The sequence below is a fragment of the Vombatus ursinus genome, unplaced genomic scaffold, assembly GCF_900497805.2.
Source record: "Vombatus ursinus unplaced genomic scaffold, bare-nosed wombat genome assembly UNPS02015175.1, whole genome shotgun sequence".
NCBI lineage: Eukaryota > Metazoa > Chordata > Mammalia > Diprotodontia > Vombatidae > Vombatus > Vombatus ursinus.
In genome coordinates this window covers 3339801-3361301 of record NW_020954953.1, presented here as the reverse complement: position 1 = coordinate 3361301, position 21501 = coordinate 3339801, and the positions used below count along the sequence as shown (strand labels likewise).

At 35.8% G+C, this 21501-nt stretch overlaps 1 protein-coding gene across 1 annotated transcript in view; it reads left to right on the top strand.

Annotated features, from left to right (window-relative positions):
• The window catches only part of LOC114031445 (NADPH oxidase 3-like), a 101321-nt gene that overhangs the window by 74161 nt on the left and 5659 nt on the right, over positions 1-21501 (top strand). The window contains exons 8-9 of the mRNA XM_027846511.1: positions 1093-1239; positions 7638-7762. Coding sequence (XP_027702312.1) covers positions 1093-1239; positions 7638-7762 — 272 coding nt within the window. The remainder of the gene's footprint in view (positions 1-1092; positions 1240-7637; positions 7763-21501) is intronic.

The following is a 21501-nucleotide window of genomic DNA, read 5'->3' as shown; positions in this document are numbered from 1 at the left end:
GATATTTTTAAGATAAAGAGTAGTTTATATTATATAGGGCTCTACAATTACAAAGTAACTTCACATAATTTGAGCTTTACAATCCCAGCACAGTCTTATCATCTGAATTTTACAAATGAGAAAACTGAGGCTCCAAGTGGCTAAGTGACTAACCCAGAGTCAGAACTCAGAGCTGTCTTCTTACTTCAAGTCCAGGGATCCTCCAATCCCAAAATGTTGATACTGAAAAGATAGGCACCTGAGCCAAGAGAAAGTGTACGTATAAAGGAGATGGGGAAGGGAATCAATATCTCAGTGTCTCTTTAGGCTGTGCTCATCTGAAACTAATAACAAAAAAACTAAACATTTACTTCAGCAAATTGATGCTACATTTTGTTCCAGGGCATTTACTGAACAGAGAGGTTTTGCCTACAGTTTTAAAAAAAATAGCAAAAAGAAAAAAGAAAAAAGAAAAACCTTTCCACGATGAGAGTTGCATTATGGCAGTAGACATGCATGCACATACACCACCCACTAGATTTCATGGATGCTGATTATGTCTGGCTAAGGGGAAAATGCAGCCCATTGAGGCTCGCAGCTGCAATTATCATAACCTCTGCTCTCTCAGGGATCTGGCTGGTGAAGTGGATTAATACACAAGCTGTAGGGATTCTTTGGAGCACTGAGTTCAAATCCTGAGCTTAAGTCATAAGTAAAGATGAAGGTAGTCAGTGTAATGCTTTATCCCCATCTGGGAACATTGCAAAGCCATTGCATAGTTTGTTATGATTATTAATCTTTGTTCAGGAAAAGCACAGGATTGAATTTAGTGAATTGATCCTCATGTAGAGACCTTAGTAAAAGCCCAAATCCTAGGCATTCCTTGAATTCATTCTTGGCTTTTTCAAAGGAAAAGTATTTTTTTTTTCTAAAGGCATTCAGACACACTGAGATTGTTTCTACATTGGCACAGAGAAGCATATTATTTTCAAAACATCCCAATGTGGACTAAATGTGAACAGAAGGATATGTTTGCTGCTACAGGCATAGATAATTACTAAGAGCATTATGAAAAGACTTCCCTGTCCAATTCCCTGCCTTTTTTCCTGACAGGTTTATTTCTACTGGATTTGCAGAGCTCCGTGTGCCTTTGAGTGGTTTGCTGATCTTTTGTTTTTGCTGGAAACTCAGATGACTGAGAAGGGGAAAACCAATTTTCTGAGTTATCATATATTTCTTACTGGATGGGATGAAAATCAGGTATTAATGAAACCCTGAAACCAGTGGTGTGCTGGTAAATATTTAATAACCAGTTCTCTGGGGGGGAAATGAACACAAAGTTTTAAGTTTAATCTCCATTATTAACATTTTCTTCAACACTTTTTCGAGTCTGGACAATCAACAAAATAACAAATCAAACCCTGATTTGTAGTGTTTGCCTATTTCCAACGTGTAAGCACTCACATTGAAAATTTAATAAATGGGGCGAGGTGGTTTGAGCTGACTCCAGTACACTCCTACCTGAAACTGAGTATGCCTACTTGATTTTCTTGATAATCTAAAAAAAAAAAAAGAAATATACAGAGAGATAATATGGCAAAAAAGTAGAGAGCCACAGACTTAGGTTCAAATTCTGCATCTTACACATATTGGCTGCATGACTCTGGGCAAGACACCTCTCAATTGTTCATTTGTGTCCAACTCTTCATGATCCTGTGGACCACAGCATGTCAATACTGTCCATAAGTTTTCTTGGCAAAGATACCAGAGTGGTTTGCCACTTTCTTCTTCAGGGGATTAAGGCAAACAGAGGTTAAGCGATTTGCCCAGGGTCACACAGCTAGTAAGTGTCTGAGGCCAGGTGTGAACTCAGGTCTTCCTGACTCCAGGTTCAGTACTCTATCCACTGAGCTACCTAGCTATCTTCAACCTTTCAGTACTTCAAGCAACTCTCTAAGATGAGAAGCTGAAGAACAGATGCTCATCTGCCTTGGTGGAGGTCATTAGGATAAAATGACAGTTCCAGACAAAGCATGACTGTATCGGCATAATTATCTGAAGACATTAAAAGATAATTGCCATTTTTTTAAAAGAAGAGAGAAACACAAGGTAGGTGATAAGAGAAACACTAGAACTATGAGAATTCTACAGTTTACAACTCACATTGCTTAGAAATAGGAAAAAGTAAAGGAAGATTACAGAAAACACTCCCCAAGAAGAAAAATGTTGCTCAATGCAGTAGCGACTTTGGTAACATGGGATCAAATTTATCACATGAGGTTACATTGTTCACTTCAAGAAACACACTGGACCCTATGTTCCTAATGGACTGTTGCCAATTTTCTAAGCACCTTTTGAGAGCATAGCAATAACTATATAGTTATAGGAAGCTAACTATATAGATTTCAGTGGGAAACTCCCAAAGGCTTACCTTCTAAGATATGTATTGCAAACTGTGAGAGCTTCAACAAAGAATAATTAAAAGCACTCAATTAATTGAAAAGTCTATTGAGGATTCTCTCTTTTTAGAATTCTTATAAATTGTATGTGTTAATAATCTTTAAAAAAAAAAAGGAAGGTAAATTCTGTGTTGTATATATTTGTAAAGTGCTAGGTCTTGATTTTTACTAAACAGGATAGATGCCAAAAGATGATATAAGGTTTTATTTCAATAATGGTCTTTTAGTGTTGGTAATGCTGAATAAGGAATATTATATCATAAAACTTTGGTTTTTTTTCTCTTTAAATGGGACTTATCAATGAACCAATTACTAGATTATGGATTGTGCTATTCCAACCAGTATTTTGCAGCAGGTGGTATTGATATTTACTTCCAAGTAAAGTGTGTTAGACCCAAGGAGATTTGCATTAATAACTGCATTTGCAAATGGATTCTCCATCTCTCTCTTGGTTTGGCCCTGCAGAGCAACACTTTAATTTGGCTCTATGCTTCTGCAAATGAATGAAGGTTTGCTTGCTGGTCTACAGCTAAATGAATTTTTATGGTCTGTTTGCAACACTAGTTAAATATCTTGATTCCTTGGCATTATGTTGAAGTTAGATTTCATTGGAAGCCAAATTTCACACTTAGAGATGAGTTAAATAATGTTAACTACATTTTCTAAACAGTTTTTCTCCTTCATTTAAGTGGCATGTGAATAAATGGGATTTTTGATCAATAATATAGCTCCTTCATATTTGTCGAGTTCTTTACAATTACATAGTCACTGCTTTACATACATAATTAACTCATTTGATTCTCACAAAATCCCTGTGAGATAGGCAGTGCAAATACTATTAATCTTATTTTATAAATGAGGGACTGAGACCCAGAAAGGGAAAGTAACCCGCCTAAGCTCACACAGTGACTAAATAGATGAGCTGGAACTAAAACCCGTCCCTTTGACTCCAAGTATTTTGCTATTTCCAGAATACCAGGCTGCCACTCATACAATAACAGCTCATGGTACATAAGGACTCTTCTTGGTAGAGATTAGTATAGACATGACTTTGCTCTTTATGCTCATAGTAGTAATCCTAAACCATTTTATAATATGATGACAAGATTTTAATGTTAAATTAATACATTGCCACAAGACAGTAGTTGAACTATTCATTTCTATTCATTGATAAAATACAATAGTAACTCTTGGTGTATACATGGATTGGATTGATGGACCTCTCACAATAAATCATTGTTAACTTCCCCTTTCGCAGCTACCCACAATCTATAGGTTAGGAATTGGTTCTTTTCAATGCCTCGCTATTCTACATCTGCAACTGATTGATTTTAGGAGTTAAATACATTGGAGTTGTGTCTAACAGTAACAACTATTTTGGAATCGTGACAGTATCTCATCAATTGATTTTTTGACACTACTACTAGAGCCCTTACAAAAGTACAATATGGCCATGTGGTAAATGTTTGTTTTCCGTATTCCTGTGAATTAAAATTATTAAGTTTTGATCATTTTTATTCTTGATAAAATTGGAAGCAACTTAGGTTGACACAAGGTTGGGGCATGGTAGACAGGATGGAAACTGGTTTTACTAAGTCAAACAACCATGAATTTAGATTGTTTAACTGAGCTCAACCTTTTTATTGACTTGTTGGTAACAAATTAGAATCATATACAAAAATCATGAAAAGGTTTTGAAAATTACCAATCCACAGTATTAATTCATCCACTGAACAATTTTAAAATAAGCATCCTTTACAATTGCCTTTAAATTAAATATATATATATATATGCACCTATACACATACACACACACACACATACCTAGGGATATGTCTGCTAAGCTAAATTGGACGTTTTGACTCAGTTGACTAGCCAGCTAAGTTATATAGTGAATTCAGACTGTCAACAAGCATTTATTATATGCTTACTATGTTCTAGGCACTGAACTAAATGCTGTGGATATAAAGAAAGATAAAAATAGTTCTTGTTTTTGCTTTAGTAAAAAAAAATAAAATAAAATAAAACAACCCAAATGTTTGACCAAATGCAACTAGTCATTACAAAATATACCTTCTTATCTATATCTCAAATTTTCTCTTCATTTTTTAAACAGCTCTCTCCTGATATTTATTGAGGACCTGCTATAAACAAGGCATTTCACTAGATACCATGAGGAATAATATGGCATGATCCTGTCCTTGAGTAATTTAAAAAACCTAGTTGGAATAAGATGTATACACACACAAAAAAGATAAGAAAAAAATGTAAGGTCATACATGTCAGTGGACTTCTTTGATCATTTAGCTTGATGGCCTGGGTACTCCCTTAAGTAGGATGCAGATTATAACTCATTTATACATTCTCATGCTATGCAATTCTTATTTGCATCATCCACTAATCTCTATAGATCCACCAGACATCTTGGAGACCTCCTCTGATTCTTTTAATATTGTGTGTATACCAGTGCAAATGCTTATTGATTTATTGATTAGACACTGAAACTGTAAATCCTTTATTCCTAATTCTCTATATGTGATCAGCCAAAGTCCTTACTTTGACTTTCTGACACTACAATCAACTGTCTGGGCTAAACAGCAAAAGCTTATTTGCAATATTCAAGTTAAGCTGAGTTAATTTCATTTTGAGAATTTGGTGTTTTTATATTTGGAGGTATTGGAGTTTCTTTGATGGTGTTTTTAAATAATTTCTCACATGAAAAACACTGTTGCTAGCCTGCTGCAATCTTCCTATACCCATCATGAACCTTTCCATTGTTTTTGTATTTGTTTTTGTTTTCCAACTGTTAGAGCTTTCCCCTCTAAGGTTATTTTCCATCTACTCTGTATGTGTGATGAATATATTTATTTATTTGCAAGTTGTCTTCTCTATTCAAATGCCAGCTCCTTGAGGGCAGAGTCCATTTTTGCCTTTATTTCTATCAATCAATCAAGTGTTTGTTAAGCATTTACCTGTTATGTGCCAGCTATTGTGCTAGGTGCTAGAAATACAAATAAAATGAATGAAGCAATCCCTGTTAACAAAGAGCATATTCCTGGCCTATAGAAAGCAGTTAATAATTTTTTGTTGACTGTCTTTTCTGTAATTTATCTGAAATTATTGTATTTCATTATATACAGCTACATTACATCACTTGAGAATGTTGGTATTAAAAAATAAAACAAGAAGCTCAGCATTTTCAAAATCACTGCACAATTTTCCAAATGTAATTCATGGCAACCTCCTCCCACTCAATTCTGGGCCAAGCTCCCTGTGCCTGTTCTAGATATACACACCCTGATCGCCGAAAACAATCAACAAATACAAATTGACAAATACAAATACTATTGTATTCATGGTATTGATATAAATAATATTTATTTAAATACCATTCTATTTACTTTACCACGATAGGCCATAATTTAGAAAATACTCATTTTTTTCTCCTTTTTGGAAGGCAAGGCTAATCTCATTTAAACGGCCATGGATCTCAGTGCAATCACCATAATGTCAAAGGAATTCAGAAGCATCTGTAGAACGTCTCTGTCAATGGGAAATCCATTGTCTATTTGGATTTTATACAAGGGATTGCCATGACGGTGGTGAGACACAAGTGCCAAGTGAGCATGATAAGCAATATAGACGAAAAGAAGGAGAACATTATGTTCTAGACTGATTAGGGAAGCCTTCACAGGGAAGACAGGTGTTGAGCAGAACCTTTAAAGATGGATAGTATTCACAGGAGCGTACTAGAGTAGCAGAGAGAAGTATTTAACAAGGAGAATTGTGTGTATAAGATTGTACAAGGTAAATTTCGGGAAGAACAGAGTAAACCAATCTGATTAAAACAAAAAGTTATGCTGGAGAATAATTAGTGATAAATTTGGAAGAAGAAGTTGAAAAGTAGATTTTGAGGGGCCTTGAATAACAAGTATTTGACTTTTGCCTTGTGAACGGTGGAGTTAATTTGAAGATTTTACACATGGTAATAATATGATGAAAGAAATGTTTCAGAAAGGTTTGCTGAATGACAGCCTAAAGGACAAGTTGGTGGAGGAAGAAATGGGAGGAAGAACATTACTTAGGAACCCACAGGCACAAGGTGATGAGGAACTGAACCAGGGTGGTGTCAGTGAGAATAGAAAGAAGATAATGGGCATAAGAAATATTAAGACAGAAGTATCACAGCCTGAGGTGAAGAAGAAGAGAAAAAGGTCAAAGATGATTCTCAAGTTTCAAACTTGAACGACTGAGGGCACTGACAGAAAAAGGGGAGTCAAGAAAGGAAGTTGGCTTTGAGGGGAAAAGATGAGTTCCATTTTAGACATGTTGATGGATTTGAACTGAGAATGAGATAATAAAGGGCAAATGTCCAGCATGTAGAGATACAGGATTAGAGGTTAAGAGAGCTGTCTAATCTAGGGAGAAAGTTTTGGAAGACATGTTTATGATAGATACAGCTAGAATGGATGGAATCTCTGAAGGAGGAAGTCTATTGAGAGAATGAGATCAGGTAGTCCTGGAAGAAGCCTTAGAGAATATTGGTATTTAGAAAGCAGAAGAAAACAGAAAAGCTAGAGGAATGGAAGGATAAGAACCAGGATAATGGGGCCATGAGAGTGAGTTTCAAGAAGAAAGGAGTGATCAATAATGTTCAATGATTTAGAGAAGTCTATTCAGATATGTTGATTAGAAGTATGCAGTTTCGGTAGTGGTTGGTATGGGAGTTAGATTGCAAGGAGTTGAGTGAATGGATTGTGAGGAAATAGAGAGAGGGAATGTGGAACATTCATTTGAGCCATTTAACAGTGAAACTTTTACTGCTTACTTCCACTTAGCTCTGACTGTCTCCCCTCCCTGCCCCTGCCATGAGAATGTCTAATAATGATTAAGTCTTTTTAATCTCATTTTGAAACATACTACAATGGAAGGGGTACTGGGTATGTAGTCAGAGGACCTATGTTTAAATCCTGTTTCTGAAATGCACCATCTGTACATCTGTAACCCTGGACAAGTCACTGAATCTCCCTAGGCCTCAATTTCCTTGACTGAAAAATAAAAGGGTTGGGCTGAGTGGTGTCTGAGTTCTATGACCCCATGCAATGCATTAAATCAACAATCCTCTAACTTTACATTATACTTAGGAGCCTTTCATTGTTTATCCAAATAATAATATCATTCTATGATTTTTAACTTTAGGCTGCCCACATAGCTTTACATTGGGATGAAAATACTGATATAATTACGGGTCTAAAGCAGAAGACATTCTATGGAAGACCTAACTGGAACAATGAGTTCAGACAACTGGCTTACAACCACCCCAGGTAAGGTTAGTTCACTGATTGCAACTTTTTTTCTTTTCCTGCACATATCTTCAAGAATTCTCCAGTGAATACAATTTTCCTTAATTATTCAATTGGAGAATTCATTTTTGTTGGACTGAAAACATAACTGGAGATTCTTGCTTGAAAAGTCTTAGTATCAAACAAGAAATTATAGGTCATCATTTGACACTCTCAGCTTGGTCACTGTTGTTTAAGCAGCGTGAGTCAGAAATTCTGAATCATTTGGTGTATATTATTGGATAAGGTGTTTTTTTTTTAATAAAAGTATTATGCTCTGAAGTTCCCAATTGTTCTAAGAAATTAACTAGTTTTCATAATCAAGCATATGACCAGAACTTTCATGAAAAATCCCTTTCCAGAGTAAACAGACCTGGCAGGTAATTATGTAGTATTTTCCAAAGAAACTATTAAAGGTTTTGCTGCTAAGTTAGTAGTAAATCCAATCCATAGAGCCAAATTTTCTTTATTAAACTCATCCTAGTTTTACCATGTTGTTGTCATTGACCTCATTGTCATTTTTATCATCATCATCATCATCAAAAAGTATTTATTCCATGTCTTAATTGTATATGATGTTATGGTAGGTGCAATGCAAAGAGACAACTAGACCCTACTGTAGACCCATTGATACTAACCCCTTTCCATAGTATGATGTTCCATCACTAATATAAAGCCATTAAGGTAATACAGGAATGCACAGTATACTATCACATAAAGTCAATGGAAAGTTAATTTAATTAGAGTAGGAGTATACAGTTCAAAGGATCATAAGATCATAGAGCTGGAAGAAACCTCTAGTCCATCTCTTTCATTTTGCAAGGAAGGAAAATGAAGACCAGGGAGGTAAGGTGACTTGTCTAACGTCAGACCAATAGGAAATACCAGAGACAGCATTTGAACCAGTTGAACAGGGGAAAAAAGAACCTTGATAGTACCATGCGCAAACTGGATAGTCTTGTTTTAAAAGCTGAAAAGCACCTTAAAAATTCAGGGTAGAGGGAAGCAGTCAACTCTTTTCTAATCAATTTAAGAAAGCTCCATAGAGAATTTCAATAATTATTTAGAGTTCATGATGGATGAGAAATACTTTGGATGGTTGTGAAGGGACAAAGAAAAGGTATCAAAAGACCAGGCAGAAATTCAGCAATAACAAAGCCTTTGCTAATAAAATAGAGTCACAGGGTAGAATCTAGGCTACAGTGAGAAAGAGGAGTATCCTATGGGAAAGGTAAAGATATTCATAGATACGGGATTTATTACTAAAGAGAATTTTGAATGTCCTTTCCTCAGAGCCCCTCATTTTACAGACAAGGCAAGTTAAGCCTTAAAGCCTCTTCAACCTTTGAGGGGCAGAGGTGAGTCTGGCCAAAGCGGTAAGTTAAAAAGACTATTTTAGTAGTTGTGATGATGATGCACTATAGAGGAACAGTGGTTAAAGTGGAAAATTTGTCCAAATAGAATTTGTGATTCCTCAGTTGAGAGCTGTCAAGTAAGTTAACTGGCCTAATGCAATCACAGTGGGAATAGAGTTGAAAGGGGGCTGATAAAGGAGATGTGGAGAAATCAGTGTCAGAATTTATAGCTAATCAGGTGTTAGTAAAGAACAGAAATAAGTGGAAGATTACTCAGAGGTTGCTGATGTGGAAGAACAGAGGTGATGGTGCTGACAAGCAATGGGGAAGAGGGGCACAGGGGCCATCTTGGAGGGAAGATAAATAGGTTCTAACTGTGCAATGGTTGTTTAGTATGTAGTTTCTATAGAAGGAATAGGGGTGGAAAAAACTAGCATAATAATGCCACTTTACAATGGTACGGCAGGCTTCTACTTTTGTTATTTTCAACTTTTAGTCAGAAAAAACAATCATTTTCAGAAGCATTTTGTAGTCACCTCTCAATTATCCACAAGTGGGTTTTTGACACCGTAGGCTTTTGACTTTTTTCTTTTCTCCACATAAAATTCTTGGCTTAGAATTCATGTTGATATTATCACCTACACCTCTTAGAAATGCCACTTATTGACATCTTACATTATCTCTGCTAACTTATCTTACATATAGCCTGCAGCACAGTAGGGAAGTCTCTTAAAACAAAAACATTTCATTATTTCCCTGCCCAGGAAAGGTGTGAACCAGGAACCTAAAGAGGAGAGAGAGAGAGAGACAGAGACAAAGAGATAGAGACAGAGACAGAGAGATACAGAGAGAGAGAGAGGACAGAGAGACAGAGGAAGAGAGACAGAGAGAGACAGAGACAGAGAGACATAGAGAGACAGAGGCCAAGAGAAAAACAGAGAGAGACAGAGAGACCGAGACAAAGACATAGAGACAGAGAGAGACAGAGACAGAAACAGAGACAGAGAGAGAGAGAACCAATGATGGACTATGAGCCCTGTCCAAGCTATTGTTTTATATGGTTGCTAAGATGCATTTTTGTCTAACTCCAGCATGAGGTAGACAACAGGAAAGAGGAACAGAAAAGATTGAAGAAGCATTCCAGTCTTTTCTGGGTAAGCTCTTTATTGTTCAGCTCCATTACTTTGCCTGAAGCATGGTCCTAGAACCTCAGATTTTCACTTAGAAGTATAAAAGTGCATTTAAAAGCCAAATATAATTTTTGAAAGTAGTTACTATTTAGGATTAAGTGTGCTTCTCTTCCTAACCAAGGGTTTTGATAACAAAGAGTTGACACTTATTGTAGCCCCTATTAGCTTTAAAATGCTGTGTTCACTTTAATAGGAAGCACATGAAAACTGGAAATGGTTTTTTTTTTACATTTTTATTTAAAGTTCTGAGCTACAAATTCTATCTCTCCCTCCCCCCCTGGGATAGTAAGCAACCAGATATAGGTCATACATGTGCAATCATGTAAAAACATTTCCATATTAGTCATTTTGTACAAGAAAACTCAAATAAAAAAATGAAAGTAAGTGAAAAATAGCATACTTCAGTCTGTATTCAAACAATTATCATTTCTTTCTCTGGAAGCAGATAGTACGCTTCATCATGCGTCCTTTGAGATTGTCTTGGATCATCGTATTGCTGAGAAAACCTAAGTATTCGCAGTTCTTCATCATACAATATTGTTGTTATTGTGCACAATGTTCTCCTGGTTCTGTTCACTTCACTATGCATCAGTTCATGTAGGTCTTTCCCAGGTTTTTCTGAAATCATCTTGCTTGTCATATTTTGCAATAATAATCCATTATTATCCTATACCACAGTTTGTTTAGCCATTCCCCAGTTGATAGGCATCCATTTGATTTCCAATTCTTAGCTACCACAAAAAGAGCTGCTATAAATAATTTTGTACAAATAGGTCTTTTCCCCATTTTTTGGATATCTTTGGGATATAGGCCTAGCAGTGGTACTGCTGGATCAAAGAGTATGCATAGTTTTATATCTCTTTGGGCACAGTTCCAAATTGCTCTCCAGGAGGTGGAAATATTTTTAAAATATATTTTTCACCCCTTATCAAAGAATTATTTTAAAAGCCTTAATGAATAATCATTTTAGCTCATATTTACATAGTGCTTTAAGGTTTGCAAAGTATATTGTGTATATTGTTTCATTTGAGGTTCATTATAGCTTTATAATTTTAAGAAAAGCCTATGTCATCCCCATTTTACAAATGAGGAAAATGAGTCTCAGAAATTAAGTGACTTGCCCAAGGTAATAAAGCTAGAAAGTGTCAGGTCCTGAATGGTAACCAGTAGTCTCAATGATGAGATATCTTTTCCCAGAGCCCTGGTATTCCAGAGATTAAACAGTTGATCTATTTATTTATCTATGTTGTGCCTTCTTGTCCATGTTTCTAATTATTCTTTCCTGTTTCTACAAACTTGACTGAAACTTGCATCCTGCTGTAGTCATCTTATTTCCCCCCAGTCTTTACTAACATTTTAGTGAGAAAGGTCTGTTTGCCCTTTCACAAACTCTAATGGAGCTGAGTGCCTTTCAGCCCAATAGCTATGTAAACTTCCTCAGCTTCTTGAAAAAGGTCTTGGTATCTTCTAAAACAGATAGAGGCCTCAGGGATTGAATTTTACCCAATGCTTTCAATATCTACTATTTCCTAGCCCCGAGAAAAAGGATTAAGATGTTTTTAAAAATTTTAACCTTTGAATTTAGACCTCTGTTGCTTACTAGACAATTTCAAGTGCCAGTATAATGAGTAATAGACACATGTAGGCAAAAGTCAATTGTTGTTTTATCCCTGGAATACCAGAACTCTGGGAAAAGTCATCTCACCAATGAGACAGCTGAGCATCACCCTTCAGAAAGACAATGACCCCTTTAAAATAATTTTGTTTTCTGGTTTGTAAAAAGAAGATTTATGTTTAATGAAGCTTTTAATGAAGAAATCTCGGAAAGAGAATGCCAATAAAATCTAATTTTTAAAAGAGAAAATCTAATATTTAGAAGTATTTCAATATCCTGGCCTTTGTCCAGATATAAATGAAACACACAATCCAATTACTGTTCTGCACAAAGGACAAAGTCACATTAATTTTCCTCAAGATGGTTATTAAAGAGATAAACTGTATTTTTTTCTTATTATGTCAAGGATATGTTTGTTCCCAAGCATACTTGGCTACTCTTGCAAGACTGGTCTGTTCTGTCATTAACTCATCTCTATCGGCAGAGATAGGTCAGTAGGAATTGGTGGATTTGTTAGTGGTCTAAGAAAAAAGCCTTTGTTCTTGAGGGCCTTTGAAGTGAGAATCTCAACCATTTCTATTCATCACCAGAAAGCTAAGAATCCTTTTGACTTACTCTTTTAAAAACATTTACCTGTTCACTCAAAGCTGTGGCTTACTCTTGCTCCCAGAAGAAAGAGTTAAATAAAAAGAATAAAGGAAAAGGGGAGAGAAAACACTTTTTTTAGAAGATGAAAACCAGCACATACACACAAAAAAAAAAAGCTCGAAGGGAAGCAGATCAAAGAGAAAAGTGCTAGCTACAAAAAGAAGCAGAAAATTGCAAAAATAACAGCAATAGGGAAACAAATTGATGGACATCAAAATGAATACAAATAAGGAAAGAGGAAGGAAAAATTAAAAATAGATGAAAGGCTGAAAAGAGGAAATATGACAGCTTATACTTTTGTTTTTGTTTGTAATTAATTTTTGTAATTATTAAGGCTTCAATATGAAAATAGAAGTATAGTAAAAACATTTCAGTACACTCTAAGGGTATATATTAAAATATAAAGTCAATTTACTGACATGCCCACACTAACATCCACAAGGCAGCTTACATGTTGTAAAGGCTAGACGATAGAAATCCTTAGGAAATAACTCTCAATACTTTGAACAATGAAAAATCCCCCCAAAATTTGGCATAAGGGCTCTCAGCTGTGAAGGAAGAGTCATGGGTTCTAATCCCAGTTGCACCACCAGCTAGCTATGTGGCATTGGATAAGGTCTATCACCAATCCTGGCATCAGTTTCTTTATCTAAAATAAAAAAGAAAAAGGAGAGCATGATGGACTCTGAATTCTCATCAAGCTCTGAATTGTTACAAATTACTCAAGGTAATGACATCTAGTAATATATTTTTGGGGTAGTTAGATGGCATAGTGGTAGAGTGCTGGGTCTGAAGTCAGAAAGACTCATCTTCCTGAGTTCAAATCTGGCCTCGACTACTTACTAGCTGTGTGACCCTGGGCAAGTACTTAATCCTGTTTGCCTCAGTTTCCCCATCTGTAAAATGAACTGGAGAAGGAAATGGCAAACTATTCCAGTGTGTTTGCCAAGAAAATCACAAATAGGGTCACAGAGTCAGACATGACTGAAAATGACTGAACAACAATGTATTGTTACCTATATAAATAGGTACCCTTTAAAGTAATCAAGATTGAATTTCACTTTGGTAAACTTTCTCACTATGTTTTTCATACTTTCGACAAACGTTTAGAAAAGCAGGCAGTATAGATCCCAAGAAAAGAGAAAGATCAAGAACCATATTTTTATTATATCCAGTTATGTCCTTGATGAGAACACTCAAGACACATCCTTCAAACTTCAGGATTTGGGACTCTATATTTTTTTAATTAAACCAATAAAGTTATCTTTGATGATATTAATTTCTTTCCTTCTTTACTTTAAGGATTATCTATACCTTGCTACTTCAAACATGTCTACTAACACTCTACCAAGACTTAGCAGTGGGGTAAAATGCTGAGTAATTAATTATCATAAAGCATTTTGAAATATGAGATAGGCTTTTTCATAATTCAAATCAAATATATTTTTCTTTAAAAATTTCATGTATTTTAGAGAAGTCATGCAGAATAGTAGACTGCCACCATCTGTTTAGGACAGCTCAGTATTCTCACATTACCTCTTAACTCAAACCAGAGTCACTGTTTTCAGTACCATTTTATTTTCATTCTTTCATTCATTCATTCATTCAACAAGCATTTCTTAAATATCTACTGTATGTATAGCATTTTTGCATCATTATGATCTCAAAAGTTAATGTCTAGTTCAAAAATAATCATAATACTGTCTTTCAAATGTTTTATCTCTTCATATAGTTCTTGAAAAATTGAAATTTATACTTTCTCTGGATACTTTAAATCATATCCCCCCAAATTAAACACTACCTTTAATTTTACAAGACCTTTTTTAAATTCTGAAACTATTACGCTGTTTTTGAAAACAATTTATTTTGAAGAGCAGATTAAGTTGCCCTACTAAATCTGTTAATGTTGCAGAAGATGATAGTATATGGGTTATATTAGATTATATTCTTACCAGTACAATCTATTTCAACCACACCCCCAACTTGGCTTTCTATCTTATTTCTGCTGACTTTTAAGGGATTGATATCATTGCCAATTCTAACAGTTTTCTGTATGACTCCAAGAGATACACAGAATACTGACATAGCAAATGTATAGGAATGTACACCTATAACAAAGACAATCCCTGCCAAGGATAAATGGCCTTCTGAGTGACCTGCAAGAATGACCCTAGGCAAAATTTTGACCAAATGTATGACCACAGGCCAGCTCCTCTTTTGAAACCACTCTATTCTTAATACCTTCTTACCATTTACTTATCCAGCACCCCCAATTTGACATCCACCTTGAGATGCTGCCCATACTATCTGCTGCCATGAAGACCCAATGTATATTTATTGACTTGAATTTTAGCCCAGTAACTCACCTTCTCAGAGCTGTCTATCCAGGCCAGTGTCCAGGGCTATCTATTTCCTTCTTTGGTATACTGAAAAATTATATCTGCTAACATCAGTTTAGGGCCTTAAGACCCCAGCAGTAATTTAAGATCTGAGTTAGAACAACAGGCAGTGGCACTAAGACTATTGATGGCAGAGGTAGATTAGCAGGTCCTTTAGCCTTTAGAACCTAGCAGACTTTAGGGCATTGGATAGGGCAATAAGCAATGACATTGATAATAGGTGATCAAAACTTTAAAGATGAGTAGTATTAATTTGGAGGAAGCTAGGTGGGACAGTATACAGGGCACTGGCCTTGGCTTCAGGAAGACTCATCTTCATGTATTCAAATCTGGACTCAGACATTTACTAGGACCCTAAGCAAGTCACTTAACCCTCTTTGCCTCAGTTCCTCATCTGTAAGATTGGTCGCGGGGGAGGAAATTGCAAAACGCTCCAGTGTTTGCCAAGAAAACCCCAAATGGAGCCACAAAGAGTTGGACATGATTGAAGTGACTCAACAACAGTGTTGATTTGGGATTGCAGTGGCAATCAAGAAACACAGGAAAACAAAGGGACTGAAAGGTCTACCCATTTATAAATTGGATTTCAAGCATCTTCTGCATAGTCTTCCACACATAAGAGGAGTTTGCTACTATGGCTAAATAAGCATACACTCTGCTACTGTATTTCCGCAACGATTCTCACCAAATTACATATGATTTTCTTTCACAGATTAACAATCATCCATTTTCCCACCTACAGAGTATGTAATTGGATAGTATTATCTTCTAATCAGTGTTTCAAAGCATCTTGTCCAGTGTCCAGAGGTTAAAAGAGCTATTGTTTATATTACATAATCCAGCTACTTTAATCATTAATTATGATGATGAACCTCCACTAAGTTCTAATTCAGATACCTCATCATGACCTAGAGGTAAGCAACTCTGGGTTGTTAGAGATTATGCTGAAGGAGCACAAATCTTGGTAGAACTACCAAGCTGGAAATGCCTAGCCACACATTATGGGTCTGGTGTTGGAGGGCCAATCTGGCTAAGTTTGGAGCGGCTCTTCAACAGATACTTGGTCATGAGATGATGAATTATTACGAACACAGTAACTCATGAAGATCTTCTTCTAAGAGTGTGGGGGACTCCTCTCTGTCTCAGTGAAGGGTGACCCTACACTGATGGACATGTTAATTTTTCGTGTTTTGAATTGCCATCAAGTCCAATCAATAATTTCAGATGGAATTAATTCTCTGAATGCTTTTTTCAATTAAGGTGTAGGGCTTTATAGAGCTCACCTAAATTTCAAAAGGGCGTTTTGTTGGTCTTCTTTCAAGTTTCCTACATTTATACTTAGGTTTTACTCTCATGTGTTATACTGCCTCCTTTATTTTATATTGATTTTTACCCACAAATAACTTTGTATTCCGTCTTTTTTCCTTCCATAATATCTTCACAAACCTTCTTGTGATAAACTTTCTCTTAACTTAGTATGAGATGATGAATTGGACTAACACAGAAACTCAGAGGATCATCTATAGAGAAGTGAAAGGGACCTTGATGAGTCCAATCCCCTCTTTTACAAATGAGAAAAGTGAGCCCAAAGAGGCTGTAATTTGCCCAAAGTGTTTGAGGTGAGATTTTATCCCAGGTCTTCCTGACTCCAGGTCTAGTCCAATCCACAATATCACATTGCTTTGCCTCTCATTAAAATGTTAAGGACATGGAATGGCCTCGATTTGCATCACGGGAGGCGAGTACCCACAGCAATGAAACCACTGATTTTTGAAATACTGATGTTGAAGTAATATTGTCAGCAGCTGCTTATATTCAACCATGACTCCACATTTCCTTTTTTTTTAATTTTTAAATTTTTTTTCATTAATAATATTTTTTCCAATCACATATAAAGATAGTTTTCAACATTCATTTTGTAAAATTTTGAGTTCCAAATTTTTCTCCCTTCCTTCTTCCCCTCCCACTTCCCACAACAGCAAGCAATCAGATGTAGGTTATATATGTACAATCATGTTAAACATATTTCCACATTAGCTTTGTTGTGAAAGAAGAATCTGAACAAAAGGGGGAAACCACAAGAAAGAAAAAAAAGTGAAAATAGCATGCTTCCATCTGCATTCAGACTCCATAGTTCTTTCTCTGGATGTGGATAGCATTTTCCATCATGAGTCTTTTGGAATCGTCTTAGATCCTTGCACTGTTGAAAAGAGCCAAGTCTATCTTAGTTAATCATTGCACAATGTTGCTGTTGCTGTATGCAAGGTTCTCCTGTTTCTGTTCACTTCATTCGACATCAATTCATGCAAGTCTTTCCATGTTTTTTCTGAAATCCACCTGCTCACCATTTCTTATAGCACATAGTATTCCATTACATTCATGTACTGTAACTTATTCAGCCATTCCCCAATTGATGGGCATCCCCTCAATTTCCAATTCTTTGCCACCACAAAAAGAGCTGCTATAAATATTTTTGTACATGAGGGTCCTTTTCCCATTTTAATGATCTCTTTGGGATACAGACCCTAGAAGTGGTATTGCTGGATCAAAGGGTATGCACAGTTTTATAGCCCTTCGGGCATATTTCCAAATTGCTCTCCAGAATCGTTGGATCAGTCCACAACTCCACCAACAATGCATTAGTGTTCCAATTTTCCCACATCTTCTCCAACATTTATCATTTTCCTGTTTTGTCATGTTAGCCAATCTGATATGTGTGATGTGGTACCTGAGTTGTTTTAATTTGTATTTCTCTAATCAATAGTGATTTAGAGCATTTTTCATACGATTATAGCTTTAATTTCTTCCTCTGAAAATTGTTTATATCCTTTGAGCATTTATCAATTAAAGATATGACTCCTCATTTCAGTGTGTAAATCCTGTCCTCACTACCACCTATCCTCTCACCCTGGGGACTCCCTTGAAACAACAAATGCCCCAACCTATGAGGGTACTTGTGGAGTTCTCTGGTTATCTGTCTATTGTCCCTTGCTCTTGCCACTGATACCATTATAATGCAGAAAAAAGTGAGGTAGCCTCCAGTTCATTGTGCAGATCCTCATTATTGGATTTTTATGATAGGTTGCAATCTATGAAGTCAAAGGGAATTCTCAAATCAGTGAGGTCACAAGTATTTAAGTATTGAGTATTTGAGAGCCCCACCTAGTGGACAATATTAATGGCAACATTAATCCATGCAGCATTTCATCTGGGGTAAGCCACAGAACTATCCTGAAACAGAGATTTCTATGTGTGAATGACTGTTTGAGATGTGATTCTGTGCTTTTAAATATCACCATGGATTGTTTCTTCAAGATTCGGTTAGGAGGTGAAAAAAAGTAATGTATATCAGAGTGAATAAAATGAGCTTTTCATATACAGATAAAAAGAAAATGTAAAACTATGTCTGCCATTTAATTAGGAGTTGACTAGAACCATATTGTATGAATGAATTTTATGTCGCCCATTGTTTTCAGGAATGTAAAAATACTTTCATGTTAATTTGGGTAAATGTGTCCATCTGGTTTCACATTTGCCTGTATGCACACCCTTCATTTCTCATTTGTGCACGTGCATAGTGTTTTTCATACCACATTTAAAAAATTTTAGCATTCAGATTATAGCAATAGGAATTCTATTGACTGAAATATCTTGCAAGTTCATTTATATTAACCCTTCTAAATACTCAAACAATTAAGTGATACTCCAATTAAGATGGACTGTATTATAACTGGGCAGGGGGCACTCTTACTTTCATTAGTTTGTCTATTATCTTTACATAACAACTTTCTATTCAAAATCAACTAGCACCTACCTATATCTATCAGCATTATTAGAGAGGCTTAACTTAATAACATGATTTCAAATGCACAATCCTGTTTTACTTTACCTATTGTAAGAAAAGTTTGATTTCTAGATGATTGGTTTTGGAATTCTTTCCTTAACTTGTTGGACATATACTTTGGACATAGGTGGTACCTAGCACACTAAGGGAGATCTGGTTCAACTATTCTAACACTCTTCAAAAAGTAACAGAGCCCAAAATAAAATGTCTGCCTAAGTGGGAGATGGGGATTGGCAGCACAGTGTAGTATTCTCCAATCACTAAATATGTCCATAGGTAATACAAGTACAAGAAAAAAAATTGGCAATATTATTCATTGACTCTGTATATACACAGTGATAAGGGACAACAGATTCATATATAAAATGGATTTGGTCCTATTATTTAAAGCCTTGCCAAAATGACTGCCCTAAGAATGATAAACTCAAAACCCAAGAGTTATAAGTAGAAAGAATATATGGACATGACTGTATTTGATTTTGCTTTATGTGTTTCTGGATAATTAAACAAACTACTTTGTTCTGTCCCCCAAATCTGCCTTTTAACAGACAAGAAGGAGGAGGAGGAGAAGGAAGAAAAAAATCACGATGAGAGTCCAGTCTTTAGACTTCTGAAGGGTCTCAGTAACATTTAGGCAAATCTTTAACTAGCAAAGAAGGAGGGGTGACATGAATTTGGCCTGAAAAGCTACTCTTTTTTGTCCAATAATATAATTGAACATTATTGAGGTATAGTTGTAGGCATTAATAAAAGAGTATATAATAAGGAGTTAGAAATGAGTGATGGCAGTTCCAAATAGAAAGATATGGTAATATAAGAATGCTTAGCTCAGTACAGTATCAAAGCAACTAACAACAACAATAATCCCCAAAAGAGTGTTCTACAAAATATAATAATGTGACAAATTATTGGGGAGAGTTTCTAGTCGTAAAAAAAAATGTTTACCCAGAAAAGTTGTTTTGTTGTTTTTTTGTTGTTGTTGTTGTTCCAGAAAAGATTAAACCAAGGTTGGGCCTACAATCTAGTCCAGAAATGAACCTTGAGTATGTAGCCCTGTGTCTTCTTTCTAAGTCCCCATAAATCCAAGGGAAAGCTTCTATTTATTGATTTTATTTGCAGAATGCACTCTGGGCATAGAGTAATTTGATTTCTTTTTTTAAATGGGGCTTAGAGTCTGTCTTTCCAGGCATATAACTTACCAAGCATAAAAGCCAACACATAAAAACAAACATACAATTTAAAGATAGGGTGCTCAAGGCAGTAGGAGCAAGGAAGCCAGAGAGGTGGTAGGATTACTCCTGAGCTTACCATGCTCCCATATATCTGCTGGATTTAAATCTCCTGACATACAATATTTTGAATCCCATCCGTCCATAGCATGGCTGAAGTGTTTGGGGGCGGGAGGGAGAGTCCCCAGAGAACATGATAGATATTTAGCCAATGTAGAAGTGAAAAATTGAATTTTCTTCTTCGTTGGTAGCATTTTTTATTATTAAATTTCAAAGACAAGGCTCTTAACAGCTTTAAGTACTTTTGTAGCTCATTTAAATTTTGTTCTCTTCTCAGCAAAGTCAGCAGCAGTAGATGGATCAATGCCGATAATGCTGCTTCTATTCCAGAACCGTATGGATTCGCACAGATCTACAGCTTTTAGTCTGTAAAGTGAAGAATGATGCACCATGTTTCTACATTTCTGTTACTGGGAACCTTTTCTTTTTAATTCTAAGTAATCTTGGATAATTATATTTTATAGGAAGATTTTTCCCCATTTACTAAATTCTATTCAGGGTCTGTAGTACTTGTCCATGAGCTCATAAAAAGGAAGCTGCCACATCTGTGCTATAACAGCTTTGTGAGGGTTTTCTGTTTTATAAATCACAATATTTATTCATAAATGGTTATTTGTCTATGGGAAAACATAATGCTATAGAAGTGTATGCCTTTAAAGTAAAGGTGTTCACCATCATCATCATCATCATCATCATCATCATCATTATCAATAGCTACAATTTAGACAGTGCTTTAGGGTTTACAAAGCACTTCACATATGTTATCTCATTTGATTCTCACAACAACCCCATGAGGTAAATTCAATTATTGTCCCCATTTTACCAATAAGGAAACTAAGGAGTTGCCTAAGGTCATACAGCTAATAAGTGACTGAGATAGGATTTGAACTCAGGTCTTGATGACTCCAGGTCCCCTATTATATCCACTATGTCACCTAGCTGCCCCTAGGTATGAACATTGGTCCCAGAAAAATGGGGAAAGGCTGACTTTTCAACCTTAGGGTATAAGGAAAGCCACACTCTTACACATAGTAGGTGTTCAATAATTTGCTGGAGCTGTGTTCTAAGGATGGGGTAAATGTACAAAAAATGGAAACATGACCAACAAAGTTAGGGAACAGCTACCTTTCCAGTTGGGCTAGAATGAAGAGACTGTGATGGAGAGACTTGTGAAATAAATTGGAAAAATAGGCTAGAGCTAGACTGTGAAGCAACTTTTATGTACACTTCTTCCTGGTCATTACTAAAATGTTCAATTAATATTTATGTGGTAATGGACAAGTAGTACTATCTAATATCTCTATGAAAAATCAATATTGTAAGAAAATGTGAGCAACTAAAATATATAAATACATATAGAATACATACATGTATAACACTG